The sequence below is a fragment of the Solea solea genome, chromosome 1 (genome assembly GCF_958295425.1).
Source record: "Solea solea chromosome 1, fSolSol10.1, whole genome shotgun sequence".
Taxonomy (NCBI): domain Eukaryota; kingdom Metazoa; phylum Chordata; class Actinopteri; order Pleuronectiformes; family Soleidae; genus Solea; species Solea solea.
In genome coordinates this window covers 42,035,464-42,061,994 of record NC_081134.1, presented here as the reverse complement: position 1 = coordinate 42,061,994, position 26,531 = coordinate 42,035,464, and the positions used below count along the sequence as shown (strand labels likewise).

General features: G+C 39.1%; 2 protein-coding genes across 2 annotated transcripts in view; one reads left to right on the top strand and one right to left on the bottom strand.

The window, feature by feature from the left end:
- The first annotated feature begins 479 nt into the window (after nucleotides 1–479).
- nsmaf (neutral sphingomyelinase (N-SMase) activation associated factor) lies at nucleotides 480–20,172 on the top strand. Its single transcript, XM_058638713.1, has 31 exons — nucleotides 480–592; nucleotides 5,180–5,266; nucleotides 6,652–6,730; nucleotides 6,933–6,994; nucleotides 7,584–7,620; nucleotides 7,773–7,823; nucleotides 8,477–8,548; nucleotides 8,710–8,757; nucleotides 8,856–8,908; nucleotides 8,995–9,124; nucleotides 9,219–9,290; nucleotides 9,395–9,503; nucleotides 10,360–10,536; nucleotides 10,613–10,692; nucleotides 10,797–10,887; nucleotides 11,363–11,426; nucleotides 11,774–11,825; nucleotides 12,183–12,303; nucleotides 12,406–12,537; nucleotides 12,621–12,663; nucleotides 12,755–12,921; nucleotides 13,643–13,754; nucleotides 14,892–14,950; nucleotides 15,073–15,140; nucleotides 15,238–15,305; nucleotides 15,380–15,503; nucleotides 16,270–16,353; nucleotides 17,153–17,303; nucleotides 17,974–18,076; nucleotides 18,211–18,323; nucleotides 19,463–20,172. Exons 1-31 carry the CDS (start codon nucleotides 555–557, stop codon nucleotides 19,555–19,557), a joined length of 2,742 nt encoding a protein of 913 aa, XP_058494696.1. The 5' UTR covers nucleotides 480–554; the 3' UTR covers nucleotides 19,558–20,172.
- The window catches only part of LOC131457029 (cyclic nucleotide-gated cation channel beta-3-like), a 10,948-nt gene continuing 2,157 nt past the window's right edge, over nucleotides 17,741–26,531 (bottom strand). The window contains exons 3-15 of the mRNA XM_058625793.1: nucleotides 25,492–25,542; nucleotides 25,171–25,257; nucleotides 25,006–25,070; nucleotides 24,313–24,435; nucleotides 24,023–24,164; nucleotides 23,007–23,166; nucleotides 22,791–22,888; nucleotides 22,278–22,361; nucleotides 22,040–22,158; nucleotides 20,666–20,818; nucleotides 20,429–20,579; nucleotides 20,271–20,324; nucleotides 17,741–18,060 (exon numbers count right to left, since the gene is read on the bottom strand). Of these exons, the coding sequence (XP_058481776.1) occupies nucleotides 20,301–20,324; nucleotides 20,429–20,579; nucleotides 20,666–20,818; nucleotides 22,040–22,158; nucleotides 22,278–22,361; nucleotides 22,791–22,888; nucleotides 23,007–23,166; nucleotides 24,023–24,164; nucleotides 24,313–24,435; nucleotides 25,006–25,070; nucleotides 25,171–25,257; nucleotides 25,492–25,542 (1,257 nt within the window). The 3' untranslated portion in view covers nucleotides 17,741–18,060; nucleotides 20,271–20,300. The remainder of the gene's footprint in view (nucleotides 18,061–20,270; nucleotides 20,325–20,428; nucleotides 20,580–20,665; nucleotides 20,819–22,039; nucleotides 22,159–22,277; nucleotides 22,362–22,790; nucleotides 22,889–23,006; nucleotides 23,167–24,022; nucleotides 24,165–24,312; nucleotides 24,436–25,005; nucleotides 25,071–25,170; nucleotides 25,258–25,491; nucleotides 25,543–26,531) is intronic.

The window sequence follows — 26,531 nt, the reverse complement described above, 5'->3', positions numbered from 1 at the left end:
TGCTGTACAAACTGCACATATAAGCATTAAAATACATGATTGCTCATGTTTCCCTCTGTGTGATTTGTTTTTCAAGTAGTAAAAAGTATGTGTCCAATGATGCTGCTGTTTGTTATCTTTATATGTGACATAAATATGCACTAGGCCAGAACTTCCTCATTCATTTTTTTTTTAAATTCTCATTGCTACAATCGTGCTTTAAAGGGACATTCTCCTTCACTCTTGAAATACAGTATGAGTTCCTGTAGAGTAAAAAAAAATAAAAAATGTATGCATGTATACATATATAAAACAAGTTGTTATAATGTTATCATGGATTTCTGAGACTTCAGACATCAGAAAACCCTTAAATCCTGTTTTTTTGTAAGGATTACAATCTGGCAGTGATGTTACTGGGTGAAATCGCTGGCTGCTACTCGGAAAGTGAGTCAGAGTGAAGCGTCCTTGTGTGATCTTTGTGCGATCACGTGGCTTCCTGCGGGTTTCCGTGTTTACGCAGTCGAGTCTGTGGCCGCTGCTCGCAGTTCAGTGTTTGCGAAGGAGAGCGAGCGGTCATGGCTTCTCTAAAGACTCAAGAACGGACTAAAGAGAGGTCAGTTCTGCTTCGCCTTTGTTTTCCCTCACATTAGTTGCCACGGAGGGTCGTTGCGTGTGTTGTCTCTGTTTGGTTTGTTGTGTGTAACGTAGCGTTCGACTGAGCCACTCAGCTAATGAGAGCTCGCAGCTGTGTGATGCGCTTCACTAGCTGATGCAGGATCAGCGCGCACACACTCATTGGGTACAACAGTGACCCCACAGAGGCGGTACTGTCACTCTCACCAGGGGCAGGGAAAATTCTCAGGGGTCCGAGGGCAACAGTGGGTTGTGGGGGCCCAGTGGACTCACCTTAAAATTGTATTTGAATGGGCTTTAACCAGAATTCGGCAACTGTTGTATGACATTGAGAAAATATCATAGATTTTACAGTGTTCAATCAGAATACTTTTTTTATATCATGTTTAAAGATCCAATGTGTAACATTTAGGAGATGTTATTGGCCTAAATTCAACACACTACCCAAAAGTATTTATTGTAGCATTAGCATAAGCCTTTTATTGGAACAGAAACAATCTAACATTATTTGTATGCTGCGTCCTATAGGGCTGCAACTAAAGATTATTTTCCACAATCTGTTAATCTGTCTGTTATGTTCTCAATGTTCTCAAAGAACTTATTTTGTTCACACACAAAAATAAATCAGGTTTTTTAATGATTTCACTGTTACATGGACCAAAGAAACTAGAAAATATTCATCTAAGAAGCAGAAAAACCATCAGAGAGCTTGATAATCGGCTAATCGTTGTAGCTCTAGCGTCCTTTATCTGAAAACGAGTTATGTCAAGCAATTCTATCCGACTTGCCTGAGGGAGCATTGTGTGTATTCTCTGGTTATTAGTCTTCATTTTTTAACTTTTTCATGGGAACTCTTTTGTGGCCTTTCTATAATGTGAAGGCCGCTGTAGTTCCATGACGCATGTAAGAAAGTGATGGCTCAGTGGAGGAGCCCTCCATTTTTCTGCTGTCTGCAGCCTCACCCATTAAATGTCACTAATTCTTATGCACTTGACTTATACTACTGGACTAAATACTCTGTATTTTTTCACAGTTTTCTATCATTTTATTCATTATCAATGGCTGTCTCACGGTTCTGCTGTATAGTGATGGTTTAATGTGATTATACTGAGATTTTCTGTCGTTTCTCAGTGATAAGCAGTACAAGGACTCGAGAAAGCACTCGGAGGAGGCAAACCTTTACAAAAGCTGCTGAGTTTCCCACAGTGTCAATAATACACGCCCTGTCGCTTAAGGTTATCTGCATTCATATCAGAATCAAATAATTTCTTCCTGAATTTAATTTCCTACAGACAGACTGAGACAATACAGTGCATGCCAAGAACACATAGAAGACGTGGCATCAAACTATATAAGAAGTGATATATATGAGTCATATATGATCTAATTTTACCATGTGACATGTTTTAAAAGCTTTCAAATGATGGTCCATGTGGTTGTTGTTGGAAGTGCTTGCTCAGGGAAGTTTGACTCAGAGCCCACTCATTATGCACTGAGTGGGTTAATGAGGATTATGTGACTAAAAATGGATTAAATGGGTGAAGAATCAGCCTGTTGATGTCTCCACTGTGACATCATTGAGGAATTCCTTTACGTTATTGTTTTTCTCCTACAACAACAACCTCAGAGTGTCGCACACAAACCCTTCCGAAAATACTAGTATAAATCACTGATACTGATCATTTAATTTAACGTGAAGGAGTAGATGGATGTTTCTATTCAAAGAAGAAGGGTTTCTATTTGCCGTGGAAGTTTGAAACCTAATGCCTGTACAAAAATGTGTTGACACATGTATTAGCTGCCTGGATTAGCTTGAGTTGTTTTATTTCTGGGTCATTGTTGCAGCCAACAAACACCCGCCTGTTTTACCTGCACATGCTGCTCTGGTCACTTGCGAACCAACCTCTGATTAGTCGGAATGAAAACCACCAGAATGTTTCCCTTTTAAAGTTGAAACCACATGGAATCCATTTGGTCCGTATCAGCTCTTATACAAACTCACTATATCAGAAAGCTACCTGTTTAATCTGTTCATTACACTGACGTGAGTGTGCACTGCATGACTTATCTAATTTTACTCTGTTGAGTATTTGCAGTGTCAACACTAGTTGAACTGACTTATTGTTGTATTTATTACATTTACTCTTTTTTTCTCTCTTTGTTATAATACCACTGTGAAGAAATCTTGATAGATTACAGTTGGGGAAGTTGTTTTCACAGTGACTCTACATTCATAAAGGAAATTAAAATAGTTAAAACTGCAATTAAATAGTTATTATTGTAATAACGATTACTGTGATAAATACACTGTAAGAGAATGGCAAAATATGCAATATATGTACAAACTAGGGTAAGAAGTAATATGCAAAGTAGAAGCAATGTGTGCCCAGTAAAGGACTGGAAATGAAAAGGCAAGATATCAGCAAATTAACAGTGAATTAAATATTTTAAAAAACAGTGATATTGGTATCATATTGGACACAAAAAAATGGTATCAAGCCAACCATTATGCAAGTGAAGAATAGCTTCGTCCACATAAACCTGATGCACGAACTAACGAGGAAGAAAGAGGAAACGGCAGGGAATGTGAGAGTGGAGGAGTGGAGATAGTTGTGTAAGAGCGTTTATATCCTTTTTGGTCTGCATAAACCTCAGTAGTTCCCCAATGTGCTTGGAAAAAAGGAGGGTTTAGCAGAGGAGTCCTCACTATTACATGTCGTTAATTCTTACCTTTAAAGTCGAGACTCCGCTTCAGTTTGTATACATTCTATGAGCTAAACACAACAATGCCCATGATGCCAATGAAGCTGCTAATCATGTGTCAGCACAGAGGCTTGAACACTGATGGAGCATCATGGCACTGCATGGCACCTATCTGGATTGTTGTTGTTTTATTTTTAGGCCTCTGGTTGTTTTGGGGACAGTTTCAATTGGCTTAAAAAAAACAGGAAGGAAGGAAGTGTGGTCGATGAAGCATTTGTTTTGGTTTAAGATGCTGCTCCTAGTCGGACAATTAGTATAACTATTAACTAGCCTGTGCAAAATATAAACTATATAAAAAGTGTGATGTGGGTCATTAATTAACAGCAGCTTAACAATAGGATTCTGGTGGAGGTGCATGGTCCTCTGAGTAGGGAGAGCACTGATCACAGGGTGAGAGACCTTCGGTTTTGAAGGAAGTGAGTTGAGACAACACCCTCCTGTCTGACTGCAGAAGGTCTGAGCTGGTCTTCAGTCTGAGCTCTTTGTAGTGGATCCTGAAACAACTCTCTAAATCAGTGGTTCTCAAACTTTATCATACCAAGTACCTAAGAAAATATTGAGCTCATGACGTTACGCCATTATCACCAACATTAAAATACAGTGGTGTAAATAGGCTGAGCAAAGTCAGCTACAGCCTTTTCACAGGAGGCAGATTTATTCCCAATACGATAATTTGCTCTCTTATCTTCCTCTTCTTCCTCACATAAACTTCAGACACTGGTATAGCGAAATTAAATTAAAATGTAGCGACAGATAAGGTGACTCTAATTGTTATTATTTTATTTATTTGTTTCATTTTCTATGCACTCAGTTCCACTCCGATCACATACCCTGGCTTATACAGTGGAACACTATTTCCGATTTTCCTCCAAGTACCGCCAGAGGAAGCTTGCGTACCACTGGTGGCACACGTACCACGGTTTGGGAAGCATGGCTCTAAATCATCCATTCTCGTGTCTGTATTGATGTCATGAGAGAAGGGCAGAGAAATGAGCAGAACGTTGTTCACCAATAAAAATTCTGATGAACACCATGCACACTTGTAACTTCCTAGAATAGCTGAATCCAAAAATGAGACTGAAATCCAAGTCATCAGAGTTTGGTCTGCAGGAGGAAACTGCCTGAAACCAAAATGTAGCAGTGGCTGCTTCAGAACCTTGTGTTCTTACACTGTATTTGAGAATTTGACTGACACAGATTATTCCCACTAACACTGAGCTTGTGACACATGATTCACAAGGTTGAGCCTGATTACGGCAATTATATTGTCAGTGTGTTCAAAAAAAGGCATTTGCTCATTCACAGGCAGCGAGCAAACCTGCAGATCAGATGACACTTTAGCCTCGTATTCACTTTCAACACTGAACATTTAACAGGTAGAAACTCAAACATTTGCGTGTGTAATTGAAGAGTTTATACACTTGGTGTGGGGAATATGCCTGTGCCAGCAAAAATCTAACACTGCGTCAGATTTAACAAGAGCCCTGACATCATCAGACGGATAATGGGTGGTTCAAAGCAGCAAAGTCAATGCAGTGGAACCACAGATATCATCTTTCTTTATCACATGCATTCTTCTTCCTACATTATCCATAAAGCAAGTTGAGCTCTTAGTGACATCATTCAAAACTTCACAGAGGCAGCTTGGTGCCTCCTGGGATTTTATTCAGCTTGCCTTTCCAGTTATTAATGTAGGTGCTGTGTCAGTAAATCAAGAAGCAATCCTGATTTTTTTTTACAGTGCAGGTTTGACTGATTGACACACTTTTTTTAAAACACACTGTGTATTGTTGTTCTTTTTCAGGTTCTCTCTCTTGTTGCTGGATTTGGAGGAATATTATTTTGAACAGCACACGGCCTACCACGTCACAAGCACTTCAAAAAAGGAGAGGTAATTTTGCAGGACTTCATCTACTACTAGTGACATCAATCACTGCACAATAAAGTACTTTATAAATTGGATTTTAAATAGAGCATTTGTGTTTTCTGAAAACTGTTACACAATTATCTAAAACAGTCATCAAATCCTCCCTGGATCAGTGGGAGTAAAAATGTTTCATAGCTTGTGATTTACTGATGTATTCCAGATAATGGTGTTGTATAAAGCCAGTTATCTCAGTATCTATAAAACAGCTGTTTAAACATCATCTTATCCTGTTATGTAGACTTAAGCAAACTGAAAAAATTGACAGGGCTGTTTTGACGAGATTATTCAGACACTTTTACGGTCAAAGCCAGACCCACACATTACATATAACTGAATATGTGTTTCACTAAGCGAATCAATACTTTGTGTGTTGTTTGAGTTCATTCTGCTTTATTATGTGTTTTTTAGCCAAATACTGAGACAGCATTAGGTAGGGCCTGTACAAATGAGAATGGGTTTAGGAGAATCGGCAAAAGTTTTGTTTCACATCAGGGTTATTGTCCGTAAAACCACAAGATTGGGTTTTTTTGGAGTGGAAAAAAAATCCTTGCGATTTTGTGTATACAACCAATTTGGAACTTTTGGATAGCGATGATGTCATAGCCCCACCTCTGTAACCCAGTGTGCAAGTTATAGGCCTTATCCACATAGAAATAGTACTTTCCCTTTGCGATCTTTTTTCTTTTTTCTTTTTTAAAACCTTTTCCCTAAACACGGCATTGTTTCAGGAAATCATACAGTCTTTATACACTCAAACCCCACCAAAAATCACAGTAGATATTCCAGGCCTGTGGAGCATGTGCATAGCTTGTGCGTCGTGTACAAACCTCTCTACAAACAAAGTTAACATTAAGCGAATTTACCAAACAAACTCCAAATGCAACAACAAAAGGTTTACAACAAAGACGATGGCAACAGTTAAAGCAAGTGGAGGGGTGGAGCTATGACATCATCAATTTCCCAAAGTTGCGTATTGGTTGTAGACATGAAAATGCAAGGGTGGCGTTTTGAGATGTTTTCACTCTGGCACCTGTGTTTTTAAATTATGTTTCACGGCTCCATAAAATAATAAAAAGTTTGCGGATTCGGCTAAACTGGCGTTTCTGGGACAGCGTTACAGAAACATGCCTGGCAGATAACCAGTGTTTAGAGTTGTTTTGGGGTGTTTAGTGAAAACGGTGTTTAACCCAAAGAGATTTAAAAGCTTGTAAATGTTGCTAGACTTTAAGTGGCCTAACTAATATAATGTCCTTATGTCCATTTCCCTGTTGTGCATGTTATCTGTTCAATATCACATTTGCTCTTGTCATTTTTCAGTCTTTATATATTGTTAACTATTTTCTGTGCAGAAAAATCAGAGGGTCGTTTAAAGTCTGTTCCAGATCCATCATATTTGATCCAGAGGATCCCTCAGAACCAATTCTAAAGGTTTGTTTGTAAACTGCTTTTGAATTGAAGGTGCAATCAGTTGGAAATATTATTGTGTAAGCGTTAATTTGGGTAACTGTTTATGTGCAGTTTGAGCATGAAATATCATGTAATTAGATTCATATGAAGCCAGTGAGCGGTTGTTGTGTTGTAAACTGTGTCTAATCAGGTCTTTATCATTCTGTTTTTTGTGGTTGTGCAGATTCCTCTTCGAGATTGCAAGAAGATTGAGTTTGTGGAGGAAGAGAACAACCCGTTCAATGAGTGAGCACACATGTTGGCTTCACACACTGATGTTCATTCACTTTGTCAAACTGGTTGGATCACTCACAAGATAACACGCTAAATGTTAAATATACCCAGTAACTGACACTGTGTACTTTTTGCTGTACTGTGGTTGTTTCAGTCCCAGACAACAGAAACAAACAAGCCTCAAACTAATTATGGTGCGGTTTGTGTGCTAATAAAATAAAATCTAGGATTTCAACCTTCCAAGTAATATCTCCACGATTATTTAGATGAAAAATAATGTAATCATATTGGTATAAAATGCTGTAAAATCGGCTACCTCAACATCTATTTTACCAAACAATACTGTTTACCAACTGTGTGGGGAACCTGAGCACAAATCCTACATTGTGTTGCTTTAAAAACATCTTAAAGGCTTAAGTGCATCTACAGATTATAGGACACACCTGATGTAATCCATTCATTGTGTGTATTCAGCTTGTTTGATATTCTTCTGATGTAGGTTATTCAGTGTTTTCCAGCAAAATCTTCAATTTTAGTCCTTTGTATCTTTTACTAAGTGTAATTTGTGGGCTCTTAAAAGGTTTTTGTATTTTCCTCACAGCCCTCGGCCATCAGCCATCTCCATTTTATGCGGGCAGGTGAGTTATTGTCTCTATGGAGATGTGATTAGTGAGTGTCATTAGCGTTCACGGTGTCTTCGCCTGCAATAAATGATCATAGTTTGTTGTTTAATTGATGTTTGCAGTTCAGTTGTGTGATAAGAATTTCCCTCTTTTCCTTTTGGGTTCAGGTTATTTACATCAAAGAAAGCAACATGATCGCGCCGTACAGAAACGAGAGGGTGAGTCGAATGTGATGTTTCTTGCGTGTGTCGTATAGACACTGATAACTCTTTTTATATTGTAATATTGCGATTCCATTAATATGTACAATGTGCCTCTAATAGCTTGTTGGTAAAGTTACTTCAATATGACTTAATGGTGAGGTTAAGCTAATGAAATTCCTGCTATATAACCACAAGGCATTTCTCAATCTTTATAAGCTTTAGATCATGTTTATAGTCTTAAAAGATGTAGATATATCTCAAAGATTTGAATTTTTGCTGGGCCTTTAATGGACAGAACAGTGAAATATGAAAGGGGGAATAGAGGACCACAGGGGGAATCAAACCTAGACCACTGCCCTTTGCCCAATGGGGTGCCTGCTCTCAAAATGTACTAACATCATATGATATGAAGTCATTTTCTAATCAATTTTAGCTTTAGATTTCATTTATAGCTCTGCTATTTGTGCAGATATCTTGGAAACTGGGTTTTTGGACCATATGTTCATTAAGTTCCACTTTGAAATTTGACCCTTTATCTCCAAAAGTGTAGTAATATTTCTACCTAACTTGGTAGAAATATTACTAGACTTTTGGAGATAAAGGGTCAACTGTCAGCGTTGACTGTTCAATTGAGGGTAAAAAATATAACAGTCCCATTGCTTTGACAGGGAACAACAAAGATAAGCTTTCAGCTGGAAGTTTGGAGTAAAACAGAAGACGTCGTCCAAACGTTACATCAGGTATGTGGACTAATCAGGGTGTGTGTCAGTCAAGCTGTCAGATTTCCCTTCATCTGTCCATCTTCCTTTGAAAGAGACCAAACGTTTGTATTTGTTTTAGTGCCCTCCATCTGTACAGGTTGCTGTAATTCTGCTCCTTTTGTTTATGTCGTTTTTTGCAGCTCCACAGAGCGTCCTGTCTAGAAAAACTCGGAGACCAGACTGCAATGGTGAGTCAGTCATTAATCTATGTGCAGGTAAAATTGAAAGCATGAATCATTATTTCTGTCCTATGATCAAACACAATTGTCTCCCTGTGTATTTCTAGATTGCAGCTAATCTACAGTCTCGACTTGCGAGGTCATCGTTTGATAAAAACTGGTATGTTGCTGTTTTGGACTTTTAAATGTGTCTATGGTACTTTTTCTTTCTGTTTCTTTCTACGCTGATGTTTCTTTGCCGTGAAGCTTTCAGAACGTGACTGAGAAGCCCCACATGGAGTGTGAAGTGGAGATGGTGACACCTCTGGTGTCCAACCCAGGCCACGTCTGTGTAACAGATGAAAGCCTTTACTTCCAGCCGCTGAACGGATATCCGGTGAGCTGAGACATCTCACTGCGATGCGCTCAGAGAGAAGGGCTGAAACAGAAAGCCTTGAATTAACTAATTTAAAATTTGAATCTCATGACAGAAACACGTGATTCAAATCAAACTCCACCGAATCAGGAGAATCTACAAAAGGCGACATTGTCTCAGACCACTGGTGAGTGATGAGGGTAGGTGTGCACACATGTAATAATGTAGCCTTTCACTGCATTTAACGTACATGTGTTTTTTTATTCATGTGTGTGTTCATACACTGCCCAGGGTCTGGAGGTGTTCTGCTCTGAGAACGAGCTCTGCTCCGACATCTACCTGAAGTTTTACTGCACAGCAGACAGAGATGAAATCTACTACTACATCGCCACTTTCCTTGGTGAGACAATCCAAAATGTATTTGTCACTGAATGAGGTTTAACTCTTGGAAATATCAGGTTTCCTGTTTTTATCGCGTAAACATGTTTATTTTCAGTGGTACAAAAAAAAGGAAATAAACTTTTGTATTTTTGTATTCATGTCTAAAATAGTACAGTACCTGTTTAATATGTGCCTCTTTTTGAGTAAACTGCTCTTTTAGTGACTTCTTTGTCACATTTCTATAGATATCTCTTGCATTTGTTAACCAAACAATGTCAAAGTCGGCGCTGCACACTGGTGACCTTAGTAAGTCACCTGTCAAGCAATTTTCTTGGATATATATATATATATGTAGGGCTGCAACTAATGAGTATTTTCATTATCGATTAATCTGCTAATTATTGTCTCAATTAATCAACTACTTGTTAGGTCCGTAAAATATGTTGATCATTTTTTTTACCAAGATGATGTTCGAAACAAGACGTTCAAATCGATATACATGTATCTTGTTTTGTCCACAAACCATGAGTATTCTGTTTTAATGATTTCACTTGAGCAGAGAAAGCAGAACATATTCATATTTAAGAAGCTGAAAAATCAGAGACCCTGTTTTAATTATTGGAAAAACAAACCGATTATCAAAATAGTTCATAATAATAGTCATTGCAGCCCTAGATATGATTAACAGACACGTGAATGAACTATGCATTGGTGCTGCACAGGTTTTTCCAAAGGCCTTATTGTACTTGTGTAATTTCAAAGATTTTTTCACATCGTCAGAATTGAAAAATGTTTTTCAGTAAAATAGCAATAACCTATTTTCCTCAAATCCTTACCAACTGGAAACACTTAAACTCTGGTTTTGTTCATCTCAGAAAACCACATGACGGAGCACACAGCAGAGAGCTACATGCTGCAGTGGCAGCGAGGTCATCTGAGTAACTACGAATATCTCCTCCACCTCAACAACCTGGCCGACCGCAGCTGCAACGACCTCTCCCAGTATCCCATCTTCCCCTGGGTCATCGCTGATTACAGCAGCGCACAGTTAGGTGGGTCATCAGGCCTCGACGTGTATATTTGTATGAAGCATATGTAACTTTAAGCACACACGTCTCCGTCTCACAGATATGACAAACGCTGCCACGTTCAGAGACCTCAGCAAACCTGTTGGGGCCCTGAACAAAGAGCGGCTGGACAGACTATTGGTGAGTCTCTTCACTGTGACGTGACCTCGTTTCTGGGCTTTAAGTGTGTTGTGTTTCCTGTCAGGAGCTCCTCGCTCAGCACTGAGCCGTTCTCTCTTTCACAGGCTCGCTACAGAGGCATGCCAGAACCTCGCTTCATGTACGGCAGTCACTACTCGTCTCCAGGCTACGTCCTCTTTTACCTGGTCAGAGTTGGTAAGCTTATTTACTTACTTACAAATCCACGTCAGACACTGCCTGTGTTCTCTTTGTTTGTACACATTTCTCATTTGTTTACTCGAATCTGAGGTTTATGTTGCACAGAGCCAGATCTTTGTAAAACCATCTTAGTACATTCAAAACCTGAGTTTTTGTACCTTCTGATGGCAACAATTGTTTATGATGAGTATATAAACACTTTCTAAAACTCCAATGCAGTTGTTGGGGCAATGAAAGATGATAGATTGTAAATCTAAGTTAATTAATGAATCAAATAGCCTTGTGTTGGTTTCTTCCTGATTATTAATGCACCGTCTCGCAAAGCAGTTGGACAAAAAATAAACCTAATTACACAAGGAGCAATTCAAATGTATAATAGCTTCTAACTTGACAAAATCTTTTGTGTTACAGCTATTTTGTTAAATGTAAGTCCAAGTTTGTTTTAATGTTCCTGATGTTCTTCTGCCTGCAGCTCCCGAGCACATGCTGTGTCTCCAGAACGGACGCTACGACCACGCAGATCGCATGTTCAACAGGTACAAAAGAGCCTTTTACTATATAATATTCATTATACTATAAATTGTAGGATGTCACCAATCAGTGATAAATTTCCCTTTCTGTTACTGGTAATTAACTGGTAGGAATAACTGAATATCAATAATCTGATAACTGATATAAACGTCATTGGATATTTGTTGGAAAATAAAGTTTAACATGCAATACTACAGTATAACGTCGTATAACTAGTGTAGTATTTAATGTGCAGTACCACAGTATAATATTGTAACAATAGCTTTATTAAATGTCACACATTCAGCTTTAAAGTACTGGCAATACGTTTTTATTTTGTTGATATTAACTCACCCGTCTCCCGTCTTTAAAGCATCGGTGAAACATGGAAAAACTGCTTAGAAGGAGCGACCGACTTTAAAGAGGTAACATATTGATCTTTGTCAGTTGGACAGATTCAGCAAAAATGCCTCTCCTGATTAAATATTAGTACAACACTTAATGAAATCCTGAAAATATGTCAGAGAATGACAGGAAGTGTTTTAGCAACAAAAAGAATTGTAGGTAAGGACAGTGAATAACCGTCTTCTGTCCTTTGGGAATCTTACATTGGATTCAAAGTTGTGTCTTTTGAATAAAAAACACAATAAATCAACCCCAACACATTAAATCACAAGTTTAACAGTTTATCTTTTATGAAATGCTATATATACTGTATATATTCAAGCAGGGATGAGAGATTTCTCGACAATGATGTTTAATCATTTTTCCTCGACACATAGCTCATTCCAGAGTTTTATGGGACCGACTGCAGCTTCTTAGAAAACAAGATGAGTCTGGATTTGGGCAGAAGACAGAACGGAAGCTCAGTCAGCGAAGTCGTTCTACCACCGTGGGCTTCAGGTAACTTCCTGTTAAACTGCACCACCTACCATCACCTTTCCAGCCCTGCTGTTGTTTAATAAGTAAATGATAGTCACTGTGTCCTCTTTGTTATCAATTCAGATGCTAGTGATTTTCTACAGAAGCACAAGACTGCACTGGAGAGTCAGTTTGTGTCGGAGCACCTTCACGAGTGGATTGATCTGGTGTTTGGTTACAAACAGAGAGGCAGTGAAGCTGTGGCAGCTCATAATGGTAAAATAACCAACAGCGAGTGTCAACATCAGTGACTCGCCAAAACTGAACAAAAAAACTCATCCATCTCACTGTCTTTTCAGTATTTCACCCTCTGACCTATGAAGGCGGCATCGACTGTGACAGGTATCAGCTGAAAATCCTTAAAATCACTGTACCCAATATTTATATTATACGTCTTTTACCAAACTTCCCCCGTCCACGTTTCTCTGCAAAGCATCGAGGACCCCGACGAGAGAATCGCCATGTTGACGCAGATCCTGGAGTTTGGCCAGACGCCCACACAGCTCTTCAGCAGCCCTCACCCTCAGAGGATCACGCCACGCTTTCACAACATCACTCGCAGCTCCAGCATCACCTCACCCATCAGTGAGCTGTCCCCAAGTGAGTTCCACAACGTTACATCAGTGTTAACGGGGGGAAGCGTGTTCTCCACTCATACGCCGTATATATGCAAATGTGAGTTATCTTCTGGTTTGCTAGATGAAGCTAATCAGGAAGTAAGAATATATTAAATAGCCACCAGGCGGCTGTGGAAAAGTGAGCCTACTTCTCACTTTTTTTTAATAATGTCAGTACTCATTTTCCTCGGGATTAAAGTCTTCTTCAGTACAATATGATGTAGATTTTATAAATTTAGCCCATTTAGAGGAAAACAGATGATAAATTGTGGTACATATGAGTGAACACCAGTGTGATTGACAGCTGGTATCATCCAATAAGAGCCTGGTTGGAGACAACATCTGTAGCCTGAAGTCATTCACTCTTGCTTTCACACTTACAGTCAGTTTAGAGTGTCCAGAGTGGCATATTTTTGGACTGTGGGAGGAAAATCAGAAGATGCATTTATTCAGAAAGGCCCTCGGTCAGACCAGTTTGTGAACCTGCGTCTTTTTGCTGCAAGGCAACAGTGACGCTACCTGGGAAAATTATCATTAACATTATCTGTTAATAAATGTGCAAAGTACTGGGTTCCTTGCTCATTCCAAAAATGTTTTAACCGTGTTGAAAGAGTCACTGGAAGGCAAACATGTGTTTAGTAATGCCATTTCCAAAGCATATCTCCACGTATCGCTGCAGCAGTTAGACCAGCGTTGTTTTCCAGCCTTTCAGAGCGAGGACTCGTCCTTCGAGGACCTGACTGAGGAGAGCAGGAAGTTGGCCTGGGCGAACATGGGAAACCTGACACGGGTCTCCAGCCACAAGATCCATAAAGAGTAAGTGAGACGCTCGGCTGCAGTATTCACAAGGTACAAAGGCAGCTGCATGTGATGGTGTAAACTGAAATGAAAGCTCTGGTACAAAATATGAGGAAGTGCATGCAAAGCAAAAACAAAAAAAAGACTGCACACGCACCTGCAGTGGCCTCACACTTGTTAAGCTTTTCTAAAATAGTCATATATTAAAATATGTTGCTGAGGACACGTTTAAGTGCAGAGAAATAACAGAAACACAGAATTAAGAGACACAATACTCAAAATCCCCCTTTTTACATTTCTTTTCTCTTATAGTTGCCATTGTCACATTTGAAATAAGTGCCAAACTAATGGGACATTTGGGGCTGTTAATAGTCAACAATTTCACATATTAATGTATTGGATAATTCATATAAAAAATGTTAATATCAAACCCTTGTCACAAAGAAATATAATTAGGCTTCATGGCTCTTTAGTAGAGAATGTATGGAAGGTTGTCGGCTAGTCTATTATGGCAATGTGTCCCTGGGCAAGACACTTAATTGGACCTGACATTTGTGCCAGTAGTGTGTAAATGGGTGCTTACAAAAAACATACTGCACAGAGAAGTGCTGCATGAATGTGATTAAATATATTTAATCTTTCCTGCTCTTATATTTGGAAACATCCAAATAGAGCTGCAACTAACTAACAAAAACCCAAAATGATTAGGTTTTAATGATTTATTTGTTATATGGAGCAAAGAAACCAGAAAATATTCACATTTAAGAAGCTGAAACATCAGAAAACTTGCTTTACTTCCTTAAAACACTCTTTAAAACGATTCATCGATTATCAAAATGGATGACAATTTATTTAGTAATCGATTAATAATCAATTAATCGAGTAATTGTTCCAGCCCTACATCCAAATAAATAATATAGACACTGTAAAGCATTTTTTTTTTTTGCATAGTTCATTCTGTAAAATAAAGGTTTACACATCAAAGTGTGTCTGCAGAACACAATGCTTGTATGCTCTGATATTAATTGGCCAACTGATTATTTAGTCAGATTATAATGAACAGGTTTGTCAAGTTGCTTCTTTGTAAAGTTACTAAAAAGTTACTACATTGACCTAAAAACACTCCTCCCTCCACATGTTCCGGTGAACGTGCAGAGCCGTGACGGGCATCGCTGTGACCAGAGATGGAACAGCTATTTTCTCCACATCACAAGGTCTGAAAACATCTCAAACCTCTGCATGGACAAGAATTAAAGATTTATGGAGTCGCATTTTGCTGTCAGTGTTGCAGCACAGAGTTACCCGAAGATAATCTCTGTCCTCCTCTTCATTCCAGACTCAACTCTTAAGATGTTCTCCAAGGAGCTGAAGGAGTTCCAGAGAAGCATGTCCTTCTCTAACATGGTACACACAGCTCTGCTTTACTCTGCCGTTCATCATCTTTCTGAGTCTTTTCTTATCGTAATTGTGATCTGCTCTCACTGTTCTGGACGTTTTTCAGGCCTTGTCGTCATGTTTGATGCTGGCCGACGGTAAAACCGTGGCATGTTCTTCATGGGACAACAATGTGTATGTATAATACACTGTGTGCACATTTTATTTTTATTCATTCCTCTGCTGACTCAAACATTCCTGTCCCCTAGTTATTTCTACTCCATCCCGTACGGCAGGCGGCAGGACACGCTGATGGGTCATGACGATGCGGTCACTCAACTGTGTTGGTTTGATGACCAGTTGTACACGGCATCATGGGATTCTACTGTCAAAGTAAGAAACTAATTCACTTTCATGATGTATTTTACAGACCTGCAACTAATGATTATTTTCATAATCGAAAATAATCTGTAGATTATTTTCTCGATTAATCGTTTGGTCCATAAAAAAATCAGAAAACCTTAAAAAATGTTGATCGGTGTTCGTCAAACCTGGAAATGATGATGTTCTCAAATGTCTTGTTTTGTCCACAAACCAAATGATTGACTTTTAATGATTTCTTCGTTATCCGGAGCAAAGAAATTAAGAAAATATTCACATTTAAGAAGCTTAAACAATCGGAATAACAGGAATATGGCTGACTGTTTTCTTTCTTCCTTCCTGTTTTTGTTCATTTTTGATTTTCTACTACACGCCAGTGATTTAACACATTTGCACAATATTAATACCAGTACTCCGACACGCTTTACAGTACGTGTCGCTGCATAAAAGATAAAAGAAAAATAGAAACAAAGTTGAAAGTAGGGGTTTTTATAAAAGCAAAGTGCATGCTGCAGAGATACGAGAACAGAAAAGTTATGTTAGAACATGAAGAAAATAATAAGCAATAATAATAATAGTTATTGGGTTTTATTTTCTTGGCTCACAGAAAAAATCCTGGTTTAAATAACTGAGAAGCTTTAAGTGAGAAGAAATTATACTTCATAAGGAAAGCAATGTACCTCTGTAGTGTCTCCTACATATAAGTCATGTGTGTAGTTATTTACTGGTTTATATTGTCGTCTATGTAACATCAGTGAATTGTTTTTTGTTCTCACAGGTTTGGCAATGTACATGTGACAGTTCCTCCACTCACAAGAGATCCCAGTTCCAGCTACAGGCCGAGCTGGAGCACGAGACGGGGGTGAGTGAGGATTTCAATCCTGCAACTCTGTGTTTTAACATGTGGGCAGATGAAATAGTAACAATTGACATAAGAAATGATATTGGCTATTTAATTACATCTAAGGAGAATGCAACATATCTTTAAAATCAAAGGACAAACTTTGACTACATCTTCGGGGGATGTATACGGAGGCCCTAAAGGGACATAAAGGCACAAAAAAACATTTCTGGTGCTCACGCGATAGTTTTCCATGAGTATGAGCCGGTAACTATCAACAGAAGAATATTAATAATAGTAATCCATCAATCAAAAGTGTTGTTCGAAGACAATATGATGGCGACGACTTGCTAGCAGAACAGTTATGTCCTTATAATGAAGTCTCAGGTTAAAATCAAATCAGAATAAGCTCCTTTTATGCCACGTCCACACAGAAATGTAGCAGGCTGCACTGCGACGTCTCCTAAAAACGATAACGAAGGTGTTTTGTGAGCATCAGAAACTAAATATTGTGAGCAAGAGATACTTGTGTCCCAAGTTAGGGGCTCGTAGATGTAGGTTGTGGCCTAATGTAGAAATGATTAGATTTAGTAGTTATCCAAATATGGATTCAGACTCAGGATTTAAAAAAATCAAACAAAACAAAAAAAACACTTATTAACCTTGTGAGAGTATGGCCTCATGTGGAGGTTTGCCCTCTCCAAATGCTTTCTTTAGTTCTCAACAGTCCAGCGTTGTTTAAAGTGAAATGACAACCACACAACAAATTCACGTATCGCTTTATTGGCCTTTATTGGCCTTTATTGGCCTCCGTCTTCAGGTAAACACCATTAGTCTAAATCCGACTGGGACTCTGCTGGCGTCTGGCTGTAAAGATGGAACCGTCACCATCTGGGATACGAGCAGCTACGAGACACTGCAGCAAGTCCACTGCCACACTGGAACCATCCACAGCACTGCTTTCAGCCCCGGTATGTGGTTTATAAAGTTGTCCGACTGCTGATTCTTTATCTTCTTACTGTAGTGTCCAACGTGATAGAGTGTGTAATCTACAGTGTCTGAAGTACATTCCCTGATTTTATCAGAGCCCGGAATTAGTTTCAGCCGGGGGGAAATGAATTTTGGTGTCCGAGGTGAACGGAGCAACATCACAGTAACTGACTCTTCACAGTTGTTAAAGCTCTATATTGTTTTGTCCTTTCAAGGAACTACAACGTGTAAAGTCTTATAGTGTTGAGTTTTATTGTGTCAGCCTCTTGTTATCAGTTCCTCACATATACACTGTCCTTGGGAACAGAAACAGCTGAATTATGTGTCACTTTATCACTCGATACACAACAGCATTATCATTAGTAGTTTTCAGTCAAGGGAGACAAATATTTGATGACTTTTGCCATCATTTAATTTACACGTTGTTCATGAATTATGCCAAGTACAGTTTATTTATCCGTTGATTCTCATATTTAATATTTATTATTAGAATAAATATATTCTTATAGCATTTTTCACACAATTAAAGTTCACAAAGTGCTTTGTTGGGTTAAAAGACATGCAGATTTAAAAAAAAAAAAAAACAGAGAGACCAGAGAACAGACTTATAAGTATTGTTTATTCAAATTAAGCAAATGTGTGTATCCTCAGACAGTCGACATGTTCTCAGCGTCGGTGCCGACTCCTGTATGAAGGTTATTGACGTCCAGACAGGAATGGTGATCTCCTCTGTGAAATCTGAGGAGGAGCAAAGGTGAGAAAACACCCACTCTAATTACAGTGGCGTCCAGTGTCAGTCACTTCAAGTCTCTGCCGTTTTAAGGAACTCTGTGTCCTTGCTAAGAGACTCAGCAGCGTGTGTGTGTGTGTGTGTGTGGTCGTCTCCAGGTGTTTCTGCTGGGACGGGAACTCAGTGCTGTGTGGAGGAAGGTCAGGTGACCTCCTGCTGTGGGACCTGCTCAGCAACACAGTGACCAAAAGGATCTCTGCTGCACATGCAGGTATGCTTTATAATCACAACAGCTCTCCAGTTAGAAGTAGAAATTAGTCAAATTATTGTACAGTACAACACAAGCCATCCAGCCACGAAACTAAAACAACTACTCGATACATCGATTTTTATTCAATTACTAAATGAATCATCAACTCATTTGATAATCTTTACATTGGTTTGAGTGTTGAATCGTTTGAGATCATCATCATTTCCAGTTGATGATGACCCACACATTAGTTTTGTTTTTGTACCGGGATTCGAACCCCGGCTCTTCTTGCTGCAAAGGCAAGAGAGCTAACCACTACACCAACTGTGACCCTGACAGGTTAAATTATTTTGAAAATAATTGATACTCATTTACTTCCAGCTACATCTATGTGCTTGTTCACTAAGAGTAAAGGATAGTTGGAGTCTGATTTTTTGGTGTTTTTGGCTTAAAAATTCTACAAAGTTCAGTGACAGGTTTTCGTTGTTAAACAGAACTATAGGACTTTAAAGTTCACAGTCTTTATATGTATGTTGCTGCTTGTTAGCCTTCATCCTGTCATTTATTAAAGGTTTTTAACATAACTGAAAAAAGTAATAAGTAATAAGTAAGCAAATGACATTCCCAGCATATCGGCTTTAGTCTATGCTATAAAGTATGAAGCAAACATCAGTAGCAAATGCTTTATGCTTCATCTAAATACAAATCAGTGAAACATTGTACACATTGTATTTTGAGCTCTTATTTAAATGAAAGGGACAGTTTGTTTAAGTGTGTTTATAGGAGGCGCTGACTCATAGCTGACACGCCTCGGGGAAACCACCTAGCAACAGGCTCACATAATAAAATCTGACATTTCATTTCTGGTCATTTGTGACTTCAGTGTTTAAAGTCTTTAGTTCAAATTTACCTACAGTATGTGACATAACTTTACCAACCAAAGCAGGAGTAAACTATGAGCTCCACAAGCTAAAAATGCAGACTTTCTCTATGGACTTAGGTGCAGGAGAGTATTAAAAGGCAAAGCACCAAAAATAGTCACTAGTTTACGTAGATATTATTGGTTGAGCCTGTTATTAAAAGACTAAAAGCAGTATCAGTACCTCATACAGCCACACTTCAAAACTCTGTGATGCTAAAATTGTTCCTCCTCTGTCCAGGTGCTGTCACAGCAATGTGGATGAATGATTTGTGCAGCACGGTGATCACAGGGGGAGAGGACAGGCAGCTCATCTTCTGGAAGCTCCAGAGCTAAAGAGCAGGGTTTTTTTTTTTTTGCACAAATCTACGATGGAAACTAAGCGGAACATACGAGGCCAAGTATCCTGACTTTGAACAGACTCATGAGAGTGTGTGTGAATCACACACTGACCATGTATCACAGAGCAAACATCTCAACTGCTCTTCATTACAAAACCAAATATAAGTCACCAGTTCTGTCTGCATATTGAGAGGAAAAGTCCAATTGCATGAGAGAAGTAAAAGGTGCCTTATTTTCAGCCTATTTTATTTTCTGTGGGTCATTTTTATTAAGTTTTATTATTTGCATTGTATATATATATTTTGTTTTTTTAAATTAGCGACAGTGTTTCTATAGTTGTATGTATTTTGTGCGTGTGGCCTCACGTTAAGAGTTAAAAAGTTTACTTCTAAAAATACTCTTTCCTGTTTCCTGTTTTTTTTTTTTTTTTTTCCAGTTTCAGACGCCTCAGAGATTCCTACAGAGACTGATTGTTTCCTCAATGCTCAGAGACCAAAGTATGAAAAAACAGTGTTAACTAGTGAATTGTTTGTCGCATAGAAATAAACCCGGACATCTTTTACCAAGTGGAGCACAGGAAAATAAGCAAAATAAAAGCATGAAAGGAAGACGGGCAAAGTTTCTGTTTTTAACACTTGCCTTATGTATACGTGAAAAAAAAAAAACTTTTGTTTTGAGCTTTGCTGCATAACTATCTTTACATTTACCATTCATTTACTTGCTTGAAAATCCCAGGCTCAGTGTGTCTCCCTTGCAACTTTCTGTGGACAAAAGGACAAAAGGAAGACACTCATTGCGTCACATTTACCAAGTATGCAACAAGAACACTGATCCTGAAAAGTTCCCAAAGAACCGCAGACGTTACCCTGAGTTTTTCCATGAATCCTCCTCTTCGCAGGTCTCCGAAGGCTCTGAGCATCTTGGGTGTTGGTGGTTTGGGTGCAAACAGAGTCGCACCTTTTGGCTTTTCCTCATTGGTTTTGGCAGGTGCAGGTCCTTTGGCTTTGACTAGTTGCCTTTACAGTCACATACACAATCATTCCATGTTAATTTTTTGTAATGTAATGATAAGAATCTGAGTGAGTTAACAGTTCCAACTCACCTTCCCTTCCTGGCCAGCACTTTCTGGGACTCGGGGTAGTGGACGAGGATGTCAAACAGGTCCTTCTTCTCGAGGACAAAGAGGTTTGCAAAGCCATGCGCTTTGACGTTTGCGGTGCGCCTGTTTCCTCCATCTTTAGCTGATTGTAATAAACTGTGAAGAGGAGGATTCGAAGTATAAATATGTCCATGTCAAGAAGGAGGAGAAGAAGAAGACTGCACTAATGCAACATTAGAGAACAACAATTATATCATTGGGTTTCTTGCTTGGGAAACATCTGGGAAATGAGATTCTATAAACAGACTATACCGTACACAGCGAATATGATAATACATGCAACCTTTTTTTTTTTCCTTGAAGGTTGTAAGTTCTCATTGTTCCTGTAGGTTAATGTGCAGCATTGCCATTCACAGAGCTGGCTCTAGGCAAAGGCCATATGCAGTCACCTATGGTGCCATCTACTGGAGGGCTTTCAAATGACCACAAATATTTATTTATTTCTAAATACAGTACTGTATATATATATGAATTAAAATCCACCCATGGCTTACTTCACTTAAATTAACTTACCTAATAATATAATAATAGTTAAGAGAAAAGAAAGTGAGTGTATGGAAGTTTATATTTATTTTTATTGCCATTTACTGTTATATAATAAATATTTTGGTTGGTATATTTTATTTACTGTTATGCAGGGTATTTTGTTACTTTTTTTTGCAAATGTGTGTCCATACCTCTATTCTAGATGTGAATAGCATACTACAGAGTGTTTTATTACTTGTTTATTAATGTGTTTTTGTTATTCTAACAATCTTATACATATTTCTGTTTTTTTTCTGGAGAACTAGCTTTGTTTGTCTGATATTATAGCACCTTTCCACTGTAGAGTTCCAGCCCAACTAGTGACGTTTAAAGCAGTTGTTTTTGGTGTACTGAATCGTTAGAATCAGTTAAATCAAAAGATTAGTTCAGGATTTCCTGCAAGACCAGAGCACAGACCGAAATATGGCCTAATGGGTTGGGATCCGGCTCACGATCGCCAGAGCATGTAAAAAGTAGGAGGTAGAAATTAAAAACAATGGAGCTGTGCCGATTCGAGTCGTGCTGGAACGGTGTAGTGAAAAACACCATTAGTGCCATTAGTTTCAAACCACTATGGTGTGTGTGTGTTGGGTGACAGTGGATGGAGGAGATGGGAAGGCGGGGGGCAAATCCCAAAATGCATAGTGCCGGCCCTGGCCATTCATCAAATGCAAATGAGTTTGGCTGTATCATAGAATTTGAATTCTTGATGCAAATGTGTAATTTTCCTATCCATTTTTTACATGCTATACAGTTTCATCCCTCAAATGTTATGTTCTAATGCTCACCGACCTGATTTCTCCAAACACACATCCAGCCTTCAGTGTGACAAACACGATGCTGTTGTCAGGTCCTCCCACCACCTGCACTGCTCCACTCTTGATGATGTACATCTCTTTCCCGATGTCGCCCTGCAGGGAGCACAGGACGGAGACACGCAGAGGTCAGCAGTGTTCTCACACAATGTCACACAACGTCAGAGTTAATCATTCATTCATGCACAAACGCACACACACAAACATAAACTCACTTTTTTCACCACAAAGTCTCCGGGTAAATAGACGATTGACTTGAGCCTTAACAACATGTCTACCAGCATCTGCTGGTCACAGCCCTAAAAAGAAGCACAGACACATCACCTTTCCTCACTTTTGTTGTTTATGTAACAACAACACTAATGTTTGAGCAATGGAATTCACTTTTAAAACATTCCCCGGGCACTTATTGTTTGTTTTTAAAGTCCACTTGCAATCAGCTGCAGACCTTTATCACCTGGACATGAAACAGCTTAACAATTATTTCCGAGCCCCTGAAATTGGACAATAATCTACAAATAAAAATACTTATAATTCCTCAAAATAAAGCTGGGGCTCCACACTTATATCATGCCTTGATAGTTTAACCTTTCATATTACGTGTCATATCTTCTACAGGTTTAAGGTTTGTCTAATTGTCTTTCTTTGTCTTTGTCGTGACACAGGTCTTGTTGCCGTCCGTGCTCTGACATAAGACCGTGCATGTGACCACGTGAACACCAGGTCACCTGAAACAGTGCGATCTTCTGAAAAGTGGCCAGGTTGATGTCCACAGCGATGGCAGTTCTCATCACCAGAGGCATCTTGTCCAACAACTCCGACTCATCTGGAGAGGACGGTGACGAATGAGTCAGTTACATTTATTACACGATGACATGCACTTTGGATGTGGTTGGAAGTTTTTATACGACATACAGTTTAAAGAGAAGGTTTACAAGACTTACCCAGCATGCCCTGTGCAGCCCACGTGTAGTTGTACCAGGTTCGGACTCTGTTCTGGCACAGTTTAGGGATCGTGTACCTGTTCATGTAGACGACACAGCCGTCCATTGATGCCCGGAAATATGTCTTGCCCGCTGTTGCTGCACCGATGACGTCTCTCATCTGATAAAATCAAAGATGGGGAGAAATCACGTTAAAATATTGGACATTATAAACTTTATTAGTGGACTAGTTTGACATATTAGGAAGGCAACAAGGAAATAACCACTAATGTATGCAGAAGACGATATCTGTGCACAACGCACGTTGAATCTTGAGCCAAGAGGGCTACAACAGCAGCTAACTCCACCAGGTGCCATTTTATTAGGTGTCCTGTGCACCATCCAGCCATCTTTTACCACTTTATCATCCACATGAGGGTCGTGGTGGGCACTTTGTGCCAATCCCAGCTGCCACAGGGTGAGAGGTGGGGAACGTCTGTTTCCACCGGCTCAACTCGCCTCTGCACAGTTTCCACTAGCGTAGTACCAGGTTCTTTTTTAGTACCTGCTCTGTCGAGGTTTCAAGCGTGCCGAGTAGGTACTATAGGCCACTGATTGGTCAGAGTGCCGTCACAGGAAGAGACGTCCGACACAAGAATCAAGCCAAACTGTAGATCAGTTAAAAATACTTACTTATAAATCCTAAAAATATGGGTTCATCTCCAACAATTGCCAGGGAAATGGCTATAATGTCAATATTTAACAGAGGAGTCTGATGTATCTAAACTGTGCCGTGCCGTGCCGTGCCGTGGTGAGGCGAGCAAGAACTATAGGTGGAAAAGAACATAGTGAGGACTGAGTTGACGTGTACTACACTAAACTTGTTAGAACGAGCAAATATAAAACCAACCATCTCAATCCCATTTATTCCAACATCTATATACACTCCTCAAAAAGAAATTTTATTTTATTTTATTTTTTTTATTGAGCGTATCTCCAGGACTTAGATCCTCAGACAGTTGTTATTGTCCCCCTACCTGTCCAATCAAACTGGAGAAGACAAAGACACCAACGAAGAAGTTTGTCATTTGAAACATAATCTCGAACGTGGTTACGGGCTCTGGTAGACCGCCGATGTTGATCAGACTCCGGACAGCAAAGTAGTAACAACGCAAATACCTGTGGGGGAGTAAAAAAAAAACAACACAACACTTGCACATACAGTACAACATATACATGGCATAGCTTAATTGTTTAACTGGTAGCTGAAATTCATTTTGGACACAGTAGGGTAGAGTGCTCAAGGACAACAACGAGGAGAACGTACGCAGAGCCCTTCCCGTTGTACACCCACGTGGTCGTTGCCAGACCCTGGTGAACTGAGGCGATGAAGAAGACGCAGGCGTTAAGATGGAGAGCGAAGAGCAAGTAGCCTGTGGTGCGAGCCACTCTGTGTCAGAGGAACAGCATTAGATTAGATATAAAAACCTCATTTTAGTGTCTAAACATGACAGTAAAAAACAAGTTCCTGACATTTTTGTATCTCTGTAACTATAAAATCCTATTTTATATAACATTTTTCACTTTTATTCCTAACATCATAACACCATTGTTCCACTTATATATTTATATTCATGTGTGATGCCACTAAAACATGCACATACATGTATACTATACTAAGCTATGACGTTTAATACCCAACTATTATACAGTTAAATTGTTTCACTTAATCTACTTTGACATTGCTCATTATTTCCTATAGTGCATTATGTTTAAAACTGATTTTTCATTCACCATACTATGACATTTTTATTAAATGTTTTGTGGCTCACTGTAGAAATAAAGAAAAATGAGTTAAACAAAAGACAAAGAGACAAAAACACACGGGAGTCAAATTATAAAGACTCAGTGACAAACAGGGCAAAAGATACTGGTGCACACACACGATAACTGCCACAGTTCAAAGGTTTACCAATAAAAACACAGAATGAATTTTCTCTAATAATCTGCTCGTATTTACCTCCAGATGTAAGCCTTGGCCATGATACTCTCGAGCCGGTCACTGAACTCGAAAAATGAATCCATCTAAACGCACAGAAAAAGTAAAGACTTGTCAAACAAAGGCTATTTATTTGTAGAAACTTGTTTTAAGTTTGGATTATTAGTATAAGTGATGCCCGCCTACCCTGATGAAGCGGTTGAGTCTGTAGAAGGCAGAGAATTGAAAGTACAGGCAGAGCAGGTCGAATGGGATGATGCTGATTAAATCGATCTACAAGTGATAATAATGTCATAGTTGCAGCAAGTGGCAAAATTAATAGTAATAAGTACATGACTACAGTAATAATATATTTGAGCTATGAAACTATTGTGCAGCAGAAGTATATGGAAGCATATAAAGGAAATATTCAAGTGAAGTACAATTACTTCAAACTAAGTTACTTTTTAACCACTAGTTTTTATGTCATATAATAGTTAATAATAGTTTTTAATTTTTAGTTCTTACCTTAAACCGTTGCGACTTCCGATAGTGTGCCTTTGTCATTCCTCTGTCTTTCTGCAGGTAATGGAATCATTAATTATGGTGTTAATTATACCAAAGTATTGCTGTGATAAACATGTAAAAAAAAATGTCAGGGCAGCTAGATTAGTTCTATGTTGCCCATTAAAAATTTTAATTTAAGTTTAATTTAAGCTGGTAAAATCTGTATAGAGGAATAGGTTACTAGATAATATCGATCAGATCTGTTTTGCTGTGTCTTTGTGTCGTTTTTCTGTGTTTTGTTTTATTATCATTACTTTTTGGCATATCATAACCATCTCAGATCGCTCTCCCCAGATGGATGTGAGCTTAGAGAGGTGCATGCATGCACTGGAGAGAAGAGGAATGAAGGTTAATAGGAGCGAGACAGAATAACTGTGTGTGAATGACAGTAAAAGTGGTACAGTGACGATGCAAGGAGTAGCGGGAACAGGAGATGATTTGAAATTCTTTGGGTCAACTATTCAAAGCAATGGACCGTGCACAAGAGAGGTGAAGAAGAGGGTGCAGGCAGGGTGGGGTGAGTAGAGACAAGTATCAGGCCTGATGTGTGACAGAAGGAAGGTCAGATGGTGGTAGGAGGCAGAGCTGGAGGTGGCAGAGCTGAGATTTTCTTTGGGAGTGACCAGGATTGGACAGGATTAGAAATAAGCATAGGGACATTCAAGGGACAGCTCAGGTTCAACAGGTTGAGATGGTTTGGTCACGTGTAGAGGAGGAGGAGGAGGAGGAGGAGGGACAGTGGGGAAAAGAGGAAGACCATAGAGAAGAGAACAGAAGAGGACACAAGGGATAGGACAAGATGGAGGCAGATGATACGCTGTGGTGCCCCCTGCAGGGAGAAGCAGGAAGAAGAGGGGGACGTGTATCATGACTGTATGATTTCAAATATCAGTTTTTATTTATTTTCGTTATTGTTTATGGTTTCCCTGAGCTTAATGTCTAATGTTTTTTTAAGGTGAACACTAGGAAGACTGTGTTGCTACTAAAGGCCAACTACTACA

Excerpts from the sequence above, each read along its gene's own strand:
- nsmaf (XM_058638713.1), top strand. The coding sequence starts at position 555 with ATGGCTTCTCTAAAGACTCAAGAACGGACTAAAGAGAG. Across the intron at positions 10,693-10,796 it reads AGCGGCTGGACAGACTATTG|GCTCGCTACAGAGGCATGCC; the intron begins GTGAGTCTCTTC and ends TCTCTTTCACAG. Across the intron at positions 18,077-18,210 it reads AAATCTGAGGAGGAGCAAAG|GTGTTTCTGCTGGGACGGGA; the intron begins GTGAGAAAACAC and ends GGTCGTCTCCAG.